The 18,924-nt window shown below is 44.2% G+C and overlaps 1 protein-coding gene across 2 annotated transcripts in view; it reads right to left on the reverse strand.

Moving 5' to 3' along the window:
• The window catches only part of SLC4A4 (solute carrier family 4 member 4), a 257,837-nt gene that overhangs the window by 89,705 nt on the left and 149,208 nt on the right, over nucleotides 1-18,924 (reverse strand). For both annotated transcript variants that reach the window (XM_054989973.1, XM_054989972.1), the window contains exons 6-7: nucleotides 18,171-18,323; nucleotides 4,588-4,664 (exon numbers count right to left, since the gene is read on the reverse strand). In XM_054989973.1, coding sequence (XP_054845948.1) covers nucleotides 4,588-4,664; nucleotides 18,171-18,323 — 230 coding nt within the window. The remainder of the gene's footprint in view (nucleotides 1-4,587; nucleotides 4,665-18,170; nucleotides 18,324-18,924) is intronic.

Below are 18,924 nucleotides of genomic sequence, written 5' to 3' on the forward strand. Positions count from 1 at the left end.
CAAACTAACAGGGCAAACTCCTTTGAAGCCAACTGATACACACACCAAAAGGAGATGTTTACATATACTGGCAAAGGAATGTTTTGATTGCTCCCTCCCCCTCCCCCCCTAATTGCCTCTTCCCTCTGCTCTTCTGTGTTTGACCAGTCTCTGTATCAGGCATCTGACGAAGAGAACTTGATTCTCGAAAGCTTATGCTACAATAAAATTGGTTAGTCTTAAAGGTGCTACTGGACTCTTTTTGATTTTACTGTTGAACAATATCCTGACAGCAAAAAAGCATGCTTGTCTGTTGGCCTCCCAATCGTTGCTAAAATATAACAATTAAAATTCACACTGCAATACTGTTTGTCCTTCTTAAATTTACTGTAGAATAGCCAAGGCTTTTTAAAAACAAATCATTATTTAACAGTTTCAGTTGTGCAAGCGGATGTAACATGTTGCTGTTTGGATGTAAAATCAGAGCAAACTGAGGACAGGGAGGGATTCCCAGGCTAGCATAGAAAAGTTTGCCCTTGTTTGGCATAAACTCTACCTACATCAGCTGCTGTCAATAACAAAAAACCCTCCAAAACCACACATTTATGATGTGAGCGTGTCACTTCCCCTCTTCCCAGAATTCAGCTGTGGTTCAGAATCCTGCTTTGGGGGCACAAAACAAACCCCAGTTTTTCAATTGTCCCATTTGGGAGTTGCAATAATGGTGACTGGATTCAGTTTCAGCGCAAAGCACAAGAAGAGGAGGAAGGGAGCATGCAAGCCCAAGAATCTGAGGCTTGTTCACATTACAAATACATCACGATTTCGGCACGATGTCTGGATGCCGGTGATAAGTGGTGCTGGTATATATGCTTGGCCAGGAGAGCCTAACGTTTAAGAATGGAAGGGGTGGGGGGAGAAAGCTGTAGGAACATGCAAAGTCAGAAAACAAGTTAATAAAAATGCGTCTCCAGCAACTTTAAATCTCTCTAGTTGTCTTTTTTTTCCTTAATAAAAAACCTGCTAGAATATAAATGGAATCAAATCTGGTTACTGTCTTACAACGCTGCTGACTTTGATGTTCTTATTTATTACACTGCCTAGCTAAATCCACTGCTTTGTAACCATATGCCTGCCAGCAGTCCACGGCTGAAATACGAAGCCACCGCAAGGAGCTGAAACACAACTTTATGTGTTGCAAAGAAACTGGCTCAATTCACAAACCGAAAGCATGACTTATGTCAGCCCAATTTGAATCAGGGACTTAAAAATCACCCGGGGGGGGGGGAGAAAACTCTTTAAACCATTGATATAAATCCATTTTTCTCCCATTTCTGAATAGGGTTGCATAATGGGCTATTAAAACAATTAAAACATACTGATCAGCACTGGAATAAATATTTCATACACCCGAGGAACACGATCCAAATTTATTGCACGCAGAAGACTTTTGAGATGCAGAATGAATGCGTGTGATGGTGAACGGGGCTGCCAGTGGGCTAAATCCTGACTCAGATGTATTAATATGAAGGCTGGATCATAGCCTACAACTGTTTAAGCATAGAGGTCTCAGCAGGACAAGGAAATAAGAAAATGTTGGATTCCCGCCAAGGATGCAGAAAGAACCTTGTCTGCTTACACTGATACATACACAGGTTCTGTTCCCCCCCACCGTGACTGAACTCATATAGAGTGATTGACAATAGAAATTACCTTGCACCCCCTTCAGCCTAGAAGCCCAGTCGTTTGAACAGTGCTAGTGTCCTAATATATTTTGCACTACAAAATTATATGCTTAGAGAAAAAGAGTTGGATTCAAGGGCACCCTTGCAGCGACTCCATCTGACAGAAGAAGGCTCCTCACTTAGCAGAAAGGAATCCTTAGCTCCAACTTAGAGCTAAAACACACGAGACAAATTACACGAGGAGGCTCAAGTGAAGGGAGAGGCAATGTTAGCTGGGAAGCCGAGTTCTAAAAGACAGATCAGAAGGCTTTGTCAATTTCACCTCTCTATGGAGCTGACAAAGAAGATTGCTGCTCAGAGGGTTTGTTTATTTCATCTTCGCCTCCCCAAGGCTCTGTCAGTTTCACCTCCCCTTCTGGGAGGCAAAGATGAAATAAACAAACCCTCTACGGAGCGATCTCTGGCGGCTCTGTAGAGAGGGGAAATTGACAGAGCCTTCCGATCTGTCTTTCAGAACTCGGCTTCCCGGCTAACATTGCGCCTCCCTTCACTTGAGCATCCTCGTGTAATTCGTCTCGTGTGTTTTAGCTCAGAGTACAATTGTGAAATTAATGGATTTCTGTTTAACTCTCTATCTACACATGCAAGAGTCTTCCTACATTACTTAAGTCTCAATGCCCAGGGGTTCCAAGAGGCAACAGCTGAAGAGTTACTGAGCAGAGGAAGGATCTTCTATAAGATATGAAGATACATTCAAGAAGGAAGGAAGGAAGGAAGGAAGGAAAGGTGTCACTCTTCAAGTTACTGGAACTTAGATGACTTCACTTTAGTTGGACTACGCCTGCAACAAATTGCATCCAGGGATATTTTTTTTACTGAATTTTGACTAATTCTGTCCCTTACTACAACCACTGCACCTCACTGCCTTTGTAAATGACTTTCCACATAGTTGGTGGTCGAAGGGAAGCTGTCTTTCCTTTTTACTAGCACAAACAGTGGTTGGATCCAATCCAATGTATATGCGGTTTGGTTGATTGTCATAAATTGCCACTGGTACCAGATGACATACAATTTTTGTCCTGTCTATGCTTCTTGACAATCTTCCTAGTAGTGTAATTTTTTAACTTTTCAAACAAAATTTTCATTACAATTGTGTAACACCCAAGCTCTCTCAATACGGGTACTCCAAGCCGAATGCAACTAAAATAAGTTTTCGTCCAAAATCTCCTCCAATTTCTCTTCTGCAAATTGGGTCTTAGATATTCTTTAACTATTTGCATTTGGCCCCCAATGAGATTTCATTTCAATATTGCATATTTGGTGGTACTTGGTAGTTAACATGCAAGGGTATGTAGTATTTGGCATCTGACATGCAATCATATTTTGTAATTGATGATGTCCTGCAGTAGTATTTACCTGGGGAAACCTAGGTTCAAGTCCTCACTCACCCATGAGGTGCACTGGGTGACCTTTGACCACCCACTCTCAGCCTAACCTACCTCACAGGATTGTTGTGATGATGAAGTGGTGGAAACCCAGTGTCGTAGCTAAAGTGTTGGATTCGGATCTAAGAGACCTCGGTTGAAATCCACCCTCTGCCATGAAGCTTGCTGGGTGACCTTAGGCTACTCGCTCTCTCTCAAAACCTGCCTCACAGGGTTGTTGTGCAAATGAAATGAGGTACAGAGAGCCGTGTATGCTTATGTGCTTTTCTTGGAAGACAGATGCGATAAAAATATGACAGATAAACATACTGCACTTCAGGTATTTGAAGAAATAAGAAAACTGCCTACCTGATGGACACTACAAGAGTACAAAGACCCCTGGGGGGAGGGGCAGTGGCTCAGTGGAAGAGCGTCGGCTTTGCATTCCGAAAGTCCCAAGTTCTGTCCCCGGCATCTCCAGTTAAAAGGACCGGGCAGTAGGTGATGTGAAAGAGCTCTGCCCGAGATCCTAGAAAACTGCTGCCAGTCCGAGTCCGAGACAATATTGACCTTGACAGACTCAGTATAAAGCAGCTCCAAGTATTCATGTGACGCTCTGATAATGCAAACTGGTTTTCTTCCTTGCTCGACCCCCAAATTTACCGCCTCGCGAATCCAAACGTAACTAAAGTTTCAGGAGGTGACCTAGATTTCTTGTGTAAAGAAACCCATCATGGAATCAAGTGACACAACATTGCCCCAAGGTGATTATGTCTCCTTCTGACCCTACCAACTACTGTTTAGGCAGGAATTCTCTCACTAAAGCTTTTGCCACGTGTACGGATTGGGACACTATCGAACCTGTTCCACCACAAAAGCTCAGTTGCTGCCTCCCAAAGGACTTTCTACACTCCCCACTCCACTGGGGGGAATACAAATGTTGCCACAAACACCCTTCCTTCCTGACAATGGACAGAGTCCAAAGACCAATGAAAGCTTGAAAGTCAGCCAACTCAACCTCTGTCATCATTTAATTGGCCCTGTTCATCTTCCCCTAAGCTTCCCTTCAGCTCGTTTCAAAACAGGATACATTTGTAAAGTGATTAACAGGGATAGGTACAGAGGACCTAGAATGGCAACTCAGCTTGGATTCTGTCCCTTTAAGTGAAAGTTAGAAGGAAATCTTGGCTGGATTTCTTTTCTAACTGGAAAAAAAAATCCCAGGGGGGGGAATCCCGGGGGGGGGGGAATCGGCTGACTCGTTTTTGCCCAATCAAGAGACAATGCAAAAATTTGAAATCAGCAGCTGACAGATTTCTTAGACAAAGCACTAAACCACCAAGCCAGGAACCGTCGTCTCCTTCCTGGCGTTAACACAAAAGCTTCAGAAACGGCCACTCCTTCAATGTGGCAAGTGACCATCTTGCCTCATTTATTCCCCTATCCCTCTCCTTGACACGTCCTCACCAATGAATGATCGTCATGGTTTCAGTGCTTACCTGCTCTTTGTCAGGTTTGTCAGAGATGTCGTTCAAGCTGGAAGAAGTCAGGTTTCTATGCGTCATGGCCGGGCTGCCTGCAAGGACGAGATCGAGATCAGTTAAAGCACCTTTTGCAGAAAATGGACAGTGAAGCTGGGCCTACTAGGACCGAGGAGGATTATGCAGACATTACGTGGAGGGTGTCCGAAAACACAAAATATTAAATATCTGCAAGCAAATGCCAACATTGACAAACTGTAGAATGCATTTAGATGGCATCCATCTGTGTGCCACTCTCTCTCCATCACCCACTATGGGCTGTGGCCAACCATACTTCTTTTTTTGGGTCGACGACAACGCAATAGGCATTGCACTGGCCAGGAAACAGCCTGGATCGGCCATAGCTTATCAACAATAAGTGACTGATGCCCTAAGGGACACTGTCTACATGGTCCCCTATTCCCGCCACTGTCAGGTAGCCGAAGAGTCCACCATCCTCGTCACTGCAGGTTTTTTACAACTAAATGTCAAAAGCCGTCTCCAAAATGGTGGCAGAAATCAGTGGAAACTGTCTCGCAAATGACAAATAAAGCACAAGATCGGAAAGGACAAACTTCGTCTAAAATGGCCTAAGGCGTTAGCACGGCAGCTGCGTACTACAATCCTAAGCATGTTTACTCAGGCATAAACTTGAGTTCAACTACATATTCCCTGCTTAGGGTTACAGCTTGAGTTCCATTTTGGAAGAAGATGCAGGGAAGGATCCCGCAAACGATTTCCGCTAAAGGAAGGGGAGAATTTTCGCTGATTCCTCCCCTCGCTGCAGGCTTCCTACTCCCCACTCATGCTGTTTCTGGGGGTCCTCCATGCCCCAGAAGCAGCATGACACTGGGGGTTGCAGTGGAAGGGAAGAGGCACGGAAGTTTTGCTCTGTTGAAAGAAATCCTTCCTTCAGTAGAAATCATCAGCAGGGTCCAAGCTGCAGACTGCAGTCCACCAAGACAATCTTTGCCAAAAGAGTCCTTGGGGTGGTTATCCTAAAGGTCAAGGGCACTCAGGAGGAAACTTCTTACAGGTGCCAACATCCCTTTTAAAAACTGGATTTAGGCTGCCAAGACATGTGTCAAGAAACTGTTTGCTAAAACTCAAGTTTGAAAAGCATCTAAGACTCACAGCCAGTTTAATTTCCTGTTCTTGGAAACGTGCTGCTGGATTTCTAGATAATCTTTCCTTTAAAGAAAGCCAAATCCATTCCACTTAACAGCAGAGACTGCGGAGGCTGCTCAGGTGTTTCGAAGAAGTCATTTTGTTGTCTGCTTTTAATGGAAGCGTTGAGCCTGTTCTGAGGGCCATCAGCCAGCTTGTCAAGACAAGAGCTTGACGGAAGTGGCATATGCTTTGGTTCTCATAGATCAGTCTTTCTGCACGTGACATCAAGAACGGCTTCCTTTGACGCCAATGGAGGCAGGCATAACAAGATGTCTTGTCTTGCTGTAGCTGGTGGAAATCCTACTGGAGCCAAGCGCTATAATATTTCAGAGATGTGGAACTTTACGATGACACAGCTGGCCAGAAGACCATTTGATTATGAACCATACTGATATAGTCCTTCCTGTGATTCTATACACTTCCTGTTCCTGATTACCTATACCACAATGTGCCAACACAACATCATGGGTGGCTAGCACACAGGCACCCCCCTAATTCACTGGTAAGAAGTTCACAAGTCTACGCACTTCTTCGCTGGTGCAATGTATCATGGCTTGGACCAACCTCCAGTTGCATGAATGATGAATTTCCCCAGTCACCAAATGTATTCTAAAGTTAGTCCCTTTAAGTCACATCAATGTCTATGGGAGAAACGTTCAACCCTTTCCCATGGAAAGCAACAGATCTTAAAAGTGCTTGATTTGGGTCGCAGGGTATCCAGTCTAACGTCACCAACACCTCCAAAAGGTGGTTGTCAAAACAAGAGCAACAGATTCTTAAGCTAAGAGCCAAGCTACAAGTGATGCCTGACACAGGTTGGACACTTGTCAGCTTCCCTCAAGTTTTGATGGGAAATGTAGGCGTCCTGGTCTTGCATCTTGGCTCTCCAACTGCTGTCCAGTGGATTTTTCAACTGTCACTTGTCCAACATTCTGCCAAGCTGCCTACATTTCCCATCAAAACTTGAGGGAAGCTGACAAGTGTCCAACCTGTGTCAGGCGTCACTTGTAGTTTGGCTCTAAGATCCTAACCTGGATTCCATGGCAGTTTAGTGACTGTTCTCATACAGTTTGTCAACAAAGAGAGGGATACAAAAAATGAGGGTCATAAGGAAGAGAAGGGGGGAAATGATGGTGCAATGAGAAAAGAAATTATATTTCACTCATAAATCCTTACATGTTTCTCACACGGGATCTGTAAGGCAATCATATTTTAGAATGTTTCCACCATAATAAGCTTATGAGGATCAACTTAAAGTTGTATTCATGCCTACAATATAAGGATGGAATATATATTATTTGATTTATTTTTATATATTACTTCCTTATACAAAAAGTACAAAGTGTTGGAAGTGCAATCAAAGAACAATAAATATCATAAATACTATAAATACTTTTCATATAAGAAAGTAATATATAAAAATAATACAGAAAAAATAAATCAAATAATATATATTCCAGCATTAGATATAGCAATATTGTGTTCTACCCTCTGGCAGGTTGTTCCTTTGCTTTACTTCTCGTTTCTATTCCAGACTCGGAGCCCCTTAATTTGCTTTCTCATTTACAACACAAGGTTGTCAAAAAGAAGAGAGGGAAAATTTGCTCAGTGTACTGAGCAAAAATGATACAAGAACTGTGTAAATTAATCTACAGAAAAGATACAGATTTTGGATCAACACATGGAGGATGAACTCTTCCTAATGTGGCTAATCACAGAGCCAGAACTATCCTAGAGTTATTTTTCTTCATTTTTAGCTCACTTCATGCAAGGAATGTGTAAGGAAAATAAGAGTGAGCGACAAAATAGCTGAGCAGATGTTGCCCTGGGACAAGGAATACCCTAGTCCAAATCTCCACTCAGCTCTGACAGGATAGGTTATATGTCTCAGCCAAACTCACAGCCCAAAGTCATCATGAGGAAAATTCTAAAAAACTGTGTGATATTTCACTCGTCATTCGTCATCGCCACCACCTTCAGAAGATGATGTAAGCAAAGCCTTGCCATGTCCCATTCAGCTCTTATCAAGGGCTGCTCATTAAATTTGCTGATGATACCAAATTGGGAGGAGTACCAAACACCCAAGAAGATAGAATTAAAATTCAACAAGACCTGAATACTCTGGAGAAGTCGGCAGCTGTGAACAGGATGCAATTCAACAAAGACAAGTGCACACTATTAAATCTGGGCCACAAAAATGGGAAGCACAAATACTGGATGGGGGATACACTTCTGGGCAGTAGTATACGTGAAAGAGATCTTGGGGTAAGAGTGGACTGTAAACTAAATATGAGCAGTCAGTGTGATGCAGTGGCAAAAAAGGTCAATTCAATCCTGGGTTGTATCAAAGGGGCCATAGCGTCGAAATCGCAGGAGGTCATAGCCCCTCTCTATACTGCCTTGGTCAGGCCTCACCTGGAGTATTGTGTGCAGTTGTGGAGGCCTCACTTCAAAAAGGATGTGGACAAAATCGAGAGGGTGCAGAGGAGTGCGATGAGGATGATCAGGGGTCTGGAGACTGAGCCCCACGAGGAAAGGCTGAGGGCCTTGGGAATGTTTAGTTTGGAGAAGAGGAGATTGAGGGGGGACATGGTTGCTCTCTTTAAGTATTTTAAAGGATGTCATTTGGAGGAGGGCAGGGAGCTGTTCCTGTTGACAGCAGAGGGTAGGACCCGAAACAATGGGCATAAATTACATGCACAAAGGTACTGGCTGGATATTAGGAAGAACTTTTTCACGGTCAGAGTAGTTCAAAAGTGGAATCAGCTGCCTAGGGAGGTGGTGAGCTCCCCTTCACTGGGAGTTTTCAAGAAGAGGCTGGATGAATATTTGTCAGAGATGCTTTAGGCTGATCCTGCACTGGGCAGGGAGTTGAACTAGATGGTCTGTATGGCCCCTTCCAACTCTATGATTCTATGTTTCTATGTAAAGGAAAGTGATTCCTGCATCTTAGCTTTTGCTTCCAACCTGTGCTGAACTCTTTTAGATACACACTTGACTCTAGTCTTAGAGCAGCTTCAGTTAAGAGTATTTTGGGTCAGTGGCTGAAACTGAAAAAGATGGTAGCCTGAAGTGAGGCAGCTAGAAGGCATTACTTTGTTGACGTGCCAAAGGTAGAAGGCAACGTTCCTATATTTACACAAAGCTTAGCCAATTCATAGATCCCATTTTGCTTGCCAGTTAAGGGTTGCACACCCTTATTCCATTTGAGTTTTGATGTTTTGATGTTTCACTAACGAGTTAGGGACCACAGACTTCACCACTATGTTGCCTTATGTACTACCTGTTGCTTTAAGTATGACCTTACTGGGTAGTTCTGTGTTGTCTAATGTCAGTCCTAGAATAGCTTTTGCTTTGTTTCAGCATTTCTTCAAATCTCTACTGGATTTTTGCTAACGCTATGTTTTTGTAAACTTGCCTTTATTTACCCTGTGGCATGGTTTATTGAAATGTCCTTGATACTGACTGTGCTAAGCTCACACTATGTAATCCGCCTTGAGTCTCAGTGAGAAAGGAAGCCTATAAATGATATAAATGACATAAATAAATAATAGCAAATAATATCCCCCAACGTCTCATCTGATGCAATTCAAACCCCAAGCCATATGGTTTCTTGTTCAAGTCCCTTTCCAGGGCAAAAAGGATGGAAATTTTTTTCCCTTAAAAAAATACACATGAGAATTCTCAAAGCAGAAAGTAAAATCCAAAACCAAAAGCTATGTAATCCCCTTTATATGGGCCAACCATTTGCATCATTTGGGTTGGTCCCGATATAAGATATTGCGTGGCTTTTGTGCTGGGACAGGGGAAATCCGCAGCCCACATTTTTCCATATCATAACAATAACCTTTTTGTCCTTCCTCCTTCCCCCCAGTGCACACCCGCCTTTATGTACACCATCCCCCTGTAAGGGGAACCCACTCAATCACCAACTTACTTAGCCATCCCACGCTGGGGCTGCGCTGTACCCGAATTTCATCGTCCAGCGTGCGGGTTGCTAGGCAGGGTACTGAACTCTCTAGCGGGTTGCGGGCTTTAGTGTTGCAAGCAGAAGGCAGAAGCAGGAGTCGCAAGCAGCCATAGGAAGGAGGTGGAAGACAGCAGAGTTAAGAAGGAGAAAGAGAAAAGCCCAAAGCAATTGCAAAAGCAAGACAGAAGAGCATTCAGACATCCAGGTTAACACACCATAGAACAAAGGTTAGCGAAAATTCGGGTGTCGAACGTTACCAACTTCCAGCGCGTGGAAATGGTACTGTGCGAACAGATTGTCACTGAAACATGACCCTAGACAGTCCAGTAAAACCAGCTCAAATTCAGCCAGGTATTTTTTTCTCACTTGTGCAGATATGGGAATTAAGCTCTGGGAATAAGCCCAGGGCTACACAATATTTCAGGTCCTCCAAATGACAGAATATTGCAAGTATTCTGAAGTTTGCAATTTCGCCCATCATTTTGCTACCTTACAGGAATTACGAAGAGGTCCTTTAGCAGTTTCACTCTCTGTTCTGTGCAGATGCTATTCCTGGTTTGCTCTCAGAATGAACGAGAAACAGAGGAGTTAAAAACACAACTTCCAGAGACTACGGGTTGCCTCCTACCAGCTTTTCCGCTGGTGAAAAAGGCAGAACAGGAACAAAATGGAGGTGCTGAGTATTGTGGGACACCCCCCCCCCGAATAATGGCCAGGTGGGAATGGAATCAGACAGGAGTGAGTAGGATACAACCCTGTTTTTAAATTGGAACAAATGCATTTAAAAACTGGTTTAAATGCATTGTGTGTGTGTATTATGTGCCATCAAGTTGCCTCCGACCTATGGTGACCCTATGAATAAAAGACCTCCAAAACAGACTTGCTCAGATCCTGCAAACTGGAGGACATGGCTTATTTTATTGAGTCCAGCCATCTCGTTTTGGGTCTCCCTCTTTTCCTACTGGCTTCCACTTTTCCTAGCATCATTGTATAAAAGAAGAATTGCATCTAGTTCCATTTACTAAAGTCCTACACTGTGATGGCCAGCTTCTGTATTTGTCCAATTATCCAGGCAGTAGCCAACATGGCCAGAAGCGCGCACTCCTACAGTAGATGACCAGGCTCTACAATAAAGTTGATGCTGCTTAGCAATAAGAGCTTCACAGTCATGGAGGCCATAAGTTCAGTGATAACCAAGACACTGCTATACTTGGATTGATTTAACGCAAAACAAGCTTTAAACAACCATGCCATTTTCAAATCACTGTTTTCCACCTTTTCAATTCATGTATTTGGTGCACTGCCACGTACCCTAATTTGACGCTGTAACAATGAAAACATTGCCAGTTTCAATAAATGCAATCTAAAGAACAATACTGCGTACTTTGGGTGGGACCCCAAAGTCAATTTCCACTAGCAGAAGGAACTTCTGCTCTCAGAAGAGGGGACGCAAAGTTTTGTAAGTTCTCCACTCCCACTGCGGACCCCTCGCCTGCTGGGCTCCTATGTTCTTTATCCCCCCCAAGAGCAGCATATTTGGGAGTCCAGTGGGCTCCAGCAGGAGAACAGAAATAAACGAAATTTGCCCTCCTTCCCTTTCTGTCAATGGACAGAAGGAGCAATTAATGTAACTGAATGAAAAAGTATCAAGGTTTGGGTTTTATGCCAATCATTGATTTTTATTGAGCATGGGCACTGTGGTAGAGATTGCCCTCAAGTCATAGCTGACTTATGGCGACCCCTAGTGGGGTTTTGATCGCAAGAGACTAACAGAGGTGGTTTGCCATTGCCTGCCTCTGCAACCCTGGCCTTCGCTGGAGGTCTCCCATTCAATTACTAACCAAGGCTGACCCTGCTTAGCTTCTGAGATCTGATGAGATCAGGCTCACCTGGGCTATGCAGGTCAGGGCATTACATAGGAAAAAAAGAATTGCCACACTCTGATTAGAATTTGGTATGCAGAACCAAAGGCCAAATAAAATTCCTTTGGCAGGCATATCTGGGACCTGGAGTGCAGACTGCCCATGCTTGATCTAACCAAAGGATATGAAAACACCCAGGATTAGCCTAATAATTAAGTGGTTGGGCTGCGAATAAGCACTCTGCTGGTTCGAATCCCACTTCTGCCATGAACTCTGCAAGTGGCCTTGGGCAAGCCACTCCTCTCAGTCCCAGCTCCCCAGCTGTATTGTTGGGATAATTATAACTCTGACTTTGTTCAGTGCTCTTATTGGGGTACTAATCTGTCTAGAAGGGAAGCATAGAAGCACACTCTTATTATTATTATAACATCTGATTAAAATCTGAGTTTTTAATATGATCTCTTTTATTTCTGTACTTGCTCTGGACACTTATACCCAAAGAAGTGAAGAAAAAGTCTTGATAGATTTCATGAAAAAAATCATTTGTAAATATTTATAGGTGACTTTACAACAGAATACATCTGGGAAGGCCAATTAACTTCACAAATGATCACTGGATTTGCACCCATGTTGAGATAAGTCCACCCAGCAAGTCAACTAGCATTCTATTCTTTTGAAAGATTACTTTCTATTTTAGCCAGGGCTTTTTTCTGGGAAAAGAGGCAGTGGAACTCAGCGGTGGAACTCAAGACCACACAATGACATCACTTTGGGTCCGCTGGAACAAGGGGGGAGTTTTTTAAACTTTAAATTGCCCTTGGTGAAAATGGTCACATGGCCGGTGGCCCCACCCTCTGATCTCCAGACAGAGGGGAGTTTAGATTGCCCTCTGCCCACCAAGCAACGTGGAGGGCATTTTTAAGAGGCGCCGGAACGCCGTTCCACTGTGTTCCTGCTGGAAAAAGCCCTGATTTTAGCAGATATTGATAACCAATATGCACACAAATGAACAAAACATACTTCATTTTGTAACACTTCAAAATACTGCGATAAATGACTTTTTTGCTTGCTCATCCTAAATGCCACCCAAAGAACAACCTCCAGTTTCGCCACTAACCTTTCTTTTTCTCTTTCTCCGCTCATTATTTTAAAACTCGGTTAATGTATTATTCAGCCCCTTCGAAGAACGTGGCAGGTGCTTAAACTAAGACAGTTCCATTGTTTGGTGCAACAATATGCCTGATTGTCTACCACTACCTTCCTGATGCATTTTTTAACAACTTCAACTTTAAATAAATAATCATGATAAATAAATGATACGGTTCTTTTACCCGACGATTGTTTCACATGAAAGGCTCGAAGGTGAGAAATTTTAGCTGATATCAGCAAGTTTCCACATTCTAGCTTTCAGCCTCAGATAGCAGTCTTCTTCTTCTGACATGATGTTCTCCTCTGCTGGAGGCCAAGGTTCCAAAACTTCACTAAATTGTATTAAGAAGTTTGACTCTTGGTCCAAGATGCAAAGTTTTAATAAAGAACATGATCCAAGTCGCTCTGTTTGTTTGGCAGGGCATCTCAGTTTCTGGATCCAGGTAGCATCAGGGACATTCCAAATGCAATAGTGGCATGAAGTTAAGGCTGAGCCAATGGATACCCTACTCATGTGTCTTCAGGCTCACCACAAGCGATGTTTCTCGCACTGCGGGCTGCTCCCTCCACATACTGAAAAGGGTGACCTTGGGGGATACCTATCACACCAGATAAGGTTCCAAATAATAGGTGGCCACCCAGGAATTTCAACCACCTTTCCAAAACCTGCAGGCCAGATTGGCCAGGGGTCCTGGAGGTTTTTGCCTTCCTCTGGGTATAGAGCAGGGGTCAATGAGGGAGGTGGGGGGGCTAGCTGTGAATTTCCCACGTTGTGCAGGAGGCTGGACTAGATGACCCTTGGGGTGCCTTCCAGCTCTATGTTTCCATGTTTCTAAATTCTTCCTTACATACAATACGCTCAGTAGATTTGTGGTGTGGAGCACATCAAAACAAGAACATCTCCTGCCCAACCCTGGCAGAAATGAGTGAGGGTCAGGGCTTTTTTTTTCAGCCAGAACACTGTGGAATGCAGTTCCAACACCTCTCAAAAGTAATCACATGTCTGGTGGCCCCACCCCCTGATCTCGTTTCCTCCCTGCTCGCAGCCCATGGCACCTGGCTCTTTCGTGGCACGCTGAACCTCAGCAGTGGTGAAACAGAAGCGGGCCCCACACCCCAGCTTGCTGGGGAGGGGATGCCTCTACCGCCAGGAGGGTGACCACGCCCTGTACAATTAGGTCACTTCCAGGAAGTGACGTCATCATGCAGTCATGGGTGTGCACATGTGGTGTCAGGGGTACCACCTCCTGCCGAGAGTTGCCCCGGGTGCTGGCAACCCACGCTACTCTACTGAGTTCCACCACTTCTTTTCCCTGAAAAAAAAGCCCTGAGGGTTGTGCAAGAGATGCACTCTAGTATGAAATCATATACATGTCAAGTTTCAGGTGGGTAGCCATGTTGGTCTGCAGCAGCAGAGCAGCAAGATTCAAGTCCAGTAGCACCGTAAAGACCAACAAGACTTCCGAGGTATAAGCTTTCCAGAGTCAAGTTCCCTTTGTCATTTGTACATTTGGCTCTGACTAAGGGAGCTTGGGGAGGGAAGGCAGCATGGTATAGCCCAATCTTCTCAGATCCTGGATGGGGGACCACCAAGGAAGACTCTACAGAGGAGCCAATGGCAAACCACCTCTGCTTCTCACTTGCCTTGAAAGCCCCTTGCTGGGGTCGCCATAAATCAGTTGCAACTTGACGGCACGGCATTTTACACCCACACAAGGGAGCATGTGCCCTGATGATCTTATCAGTCTTTAAAAGACTACTGGACTGAAATCTTGCTGTTTATACGTCAAGGTCTTCACAGTGTGTAGAATTACAACTACAGAAGATAGTCAGAAAAAGTTGGGCATGCATAAATATAAAGCATGCAAAGCAGCCTGGAATCAGAGGGCAGGGTCCAGCAAAGAAAGCAAGAGAGAGCTGGTCCCAGGGGAAGGATTCTCAAACACCAGCAGAGAAGTATCCTCTCTATAAAGTGCAGAAGTTTCAGAGCCACTGTAAGTCCAATGAACACGGCCACAGCCTTGGAATTATCAGGCGCCGCCTGCACTTTCCAGCATCTGCCACGAACACTGTAGTGAGTCTGAGAGCCTTGCTACAAGTGACATTTTACACGTGAAGGATAAAGGATCATTTTCGCAAGTCTTTCTGGGAACTGAAGTTCCTCTCCCCCACCCCTTTTCCTTCTGTTCCTTCCCCTCGCTGCCTGAAGAGACAAAGAGAGTCTACCGCAACAGCAACTTTTGCAAATCGTTCCTCCAGTCACAAGCCTGCTCTCAATGATCTTTGGGGCAGACAGCTGCAACTTTCTCAGCTTTCTCCGGAGCACCCCCCCCCCTCCAGCAAGACGATTTGCAAAAGCTGATGTTGCCGTAGGCTCTCTCTGTCTCTTCAGGCAGTGAGGGGAAGGAACAGAAGGAAAAGGGGTCGGGGAGAGGAACTTCAGTTCCCAGAAAGACTTGCGAAAATGATCCTTTATCCTTCACGTGTAAAATGTCACTTGTAGCAAGGCTCACAGTCTCTCGGTTTTGTGCCGGGGGCAACCTCAGAGAATGGCTTCTCCCATATAATTCTCCTCTAAAGGTTATCATCAATTAAAATGCTTTCACTCTACCAAGAAAAGGGGCATTTGGTTTTAGGATGGGTAGCCATGGTGGTCATATCCTGAAAATCTGGTTGATTTCTAAGGTGCCAAATCCTTTTGATTAACCAGTTGATTATTATTTTTATAATAATAAAAAAAATTAGGGTGGCTACTTACAAAACTGACAGGTGGCACCATGATTAAAAAGGTAATTCCCTCTCGTCTTTTATGTGGCACCTAGGGAACCGAGCACAGGTATACATCCAGCCACAGAATTCCTTCAATGGAGTGGCGTTTCCATTTGTGGAAGAGGGGCAGCAATTTCACCCCCCCCCCGTTGCCTCTGATTTGCCCATTACGCTGTTTCAGAGTATCTGCTGGCCTGCTGACCCTCAAGAACAAAACTTGATGGAATTCAGTGGCCTGAAGCAGAAAGGGAGAATGGGAAATTCCTGCTCTGTATATGCGTGGGTGGAGATCTCTGGTGCCCAGCTCCCACCACCATGCTTGCAGCCAGCAGGAGAGAAAGAAGTTTTTTTTTTTAATTTTAAAACCACTGTCAACAAAAAGGCATTATAGGACCTCGGTGGAAAACTCAGAAGCAGTATCACACCACTCTAGGAATCACAGGAGTTTCTGGCACAGAGTTTCCAGTAATTCCTAGAGTGGTGTGATGTCACTTCCGGGACCCCCTCAAAAATGATGCAACGTCATTGCACCAATGACCACCCCCCGTCTCCTACCTATTTAGCACAGCTGCTATTACAGAACTGTCACGATTCATACCCACAAACAACATATCTTAACACATACATATGAGATGTATTGCATGGAATGATTTCCCCACACACAAAAAACCTGAATAAAGCATCATGTTGGGCATAGAGAGTATTAACTCTCACCTGGGAGGCCTGTTTTTTTTTAATTTTAATCCTACATTGTATTTCACAAGAGCATTTATTTATTTATGTACTGGTTTTATTTTATCATAGCTTCATTGTTATTTTAGACTGTAAGTGTCTTCAGAGGCAGGAACCCAACTTAGTGTAGCCTATGTGAATCCGTAAGGAACCGCGGACATTTTATAATGCACACACAAGCCACAAGCCACACAAGTCTACATTATCGCACAAGATCTAGAGACATTCATCTTGTGGAGTTCTACAGACTCAGTGTATGCTTCTCCCATTTATGCACAGAACTGCAAGCACGTGCACAGAGAGATGCGCTCAAGGGCAGTTGCAGCACATGTCTGCTCTACATATGTACATTTGGCCATGCCGCTAAGAAAAACACTTAACATTTTCACATAGTGCTTGACAGCGTTCAAAGCACTTCAGACGCATTATGTCAATAATGCTTACAACGGCCCTGCAAGGTAGGTCAGTATTGTTATCCCCATTATGTGGATGGGGAGGTGAGGGGGAGCAGAAGGAGAGCACTCCATCTCTTGGTTACATCACGAAGCCCAGGGAGGTGGAAGGGCACTGCACTGGGCCACACAGATGCACAATGGTCCACCTGTTCAACTGGCAGTCAGCCACAGAGAAAGGCCGCGTGACTGAAGAATGAAAGGGATACCTGCCACCCACACCTGGAGGCCCTCCACCTGTGGTGGTGTAGCGGTTAAAATGTCAAATTCCCACTTTGCCATGGGAAGCTTGCTGGGTGACTTTGGGACAGTCATACCCTCTCAACCTAACCTTCCTCCCAGGGTTCATGTTCTGAGGCTAAAATGAAGAAGGGGAGAACATTACAAGCCACTTTGGATCCCTATAAGGGAGAAAAGTGGGGCATAAGTGATGTGAATAAATGTTAAGTACTCCTAACGAGGGCTACTCTTGATCCATATAGGGTGATATACTCTGTCTGTAATTGAACACATATACTGTGCAATCCTATGCATGAACCCATAAAGTGTTCTAGGATTCCACCAAAACTCTAGGGTAAAACCAAAGAGTTTGGGTGGAACCCTAGAGTGTCACACTGTCACATTAGTATCACTTTCAAGTTCATGCTGGAAGTGATACTGAAGCATTGCCGTGATGCCTGTTTTGCATATCCCTGCCCTTGGGACAGAATGTTATTACCCTTTTCAAACTTTTGACCTGAGCTAGAAGAATTAATGTACCCTTTTCCAATTAACGCATTGGCTGCTTCCACACACATTGGATAATCCACTTTCAATACTCTTTAGTGAATGTTTGGAACTGCTTTTACACGTGTGGAACAAAAAATGCACTTCTAAAGGATTGCTAAAGTGCATTGAAAGTGCATTATTCAACATGTGTGGAAATGGCCATTGATTCTCCAAGTTCTAACAAAAGCTCCCCAAAAATCTCTATCAGTATTGGATACTACACGTCAGCCATCTTTAATTATCCACATCAACATTCAAAACAGCCGCAGACCTATTCTTGGTGTGGCCAGATTCTGAAGTTGACCACTTTCCTTCTAAATTTGACACTGGTTCACCCCATCCTTCAAAGGGCCTGTGATAGGTGTAATGCTAGATGCTTTACTCAGTTTTACTTGCCAACCACTATTAAGACACATGTTCTGTTAGAAGACTAACCACCATGAAACGCTCCCATATCTTTCCCCCTGTTATTCCAGTGAAGATATGGTTAGAGCGATGCGCCACAGCGTTAAAAGCCTTCAGAAGCCATAACTGATGCGTCGACCAGTATGGTCTGCTATTCTACTCGTGTGGTTAGATGCGTTGCCATGAGATGACGATGAAGTTAGTTTTTTTTCGGTGGGTCTCTAAAGGAAGGCCACAGCCCACTGGCCTCTGCATTACCATTATCGGGGTTGGTAAACATCCTACTTGCACTGGAGACGGTCTTCCCGATGTCGGCCAGCGAGCGAAGGTTGGATTTTTTGGTCTGGTGCCGATGCTTCCTGAGCAGCGTGTAGGTGACTTTTTCCTTCATGTCTTGCTTCAACAGCCCTGTGTCGATCTGATTGTCAACGATCATCTCTGGCACGTGGGAAGGAAGATTACAGGAGAAAGAGAAAAAAAATAAATTAAGAGGAAAATGCAAGGGTTCTTCTAGGCTGGTAAATTCTCTCTCCACCCAACAGACACACATGCAGTATTTTGGCGCTCAAACAACTGTATTTTAAGCAGCAGGTTAACTTCTAGCAAAGTTTTATATTTTTCTTTACAATGACATGTTACTTTGCCTTGCGTTAATAAAGCTGAGGAGAACAGAGGCTGCATTCTATGGTCACTATTCTATGGTCATTTATTTGTGGCAAAAGATAACGGAGAAGGAGATTGAGGAGGAGGAGGGGCTCAGGTCACCAGCAGCTCCCATTCACTCTGCATGCACCAAGGGCCATCCCTCGCTTGGCTCCAGCGGGGGGGGGGCAAAAGGTGGCCGTGATTCTGAGGCCCCCTCCTGGACTTTGGCCCAGGGCCCCAGAATTACTAAGATTGCCCCGATCATGGTTCATAAGACAGTTTACTAGCTACACAAATAAAAACATACATAATCTATACAATAACAAAACACGTTACAATCAATATGGATGAACCAATTTATGGAGAATAAATTATCTTTATTCTTCATAGGTGA

The sequence above is a fragment of the Eublepharis macularius genome, chromosome 10 (assembly GCF_028583425.1).
Source record: "Eublepharis macularius isolate TG4126 chromosome 10, MPM_Emac_v1.0, whole genome shotgun sequence".
Lineage (NCBI taxonomy): Eukaryota > Metazoa > Chordata > Lepidosauria > Squamata > Eublepharidae > Eublepharis > Eublepharis macularius.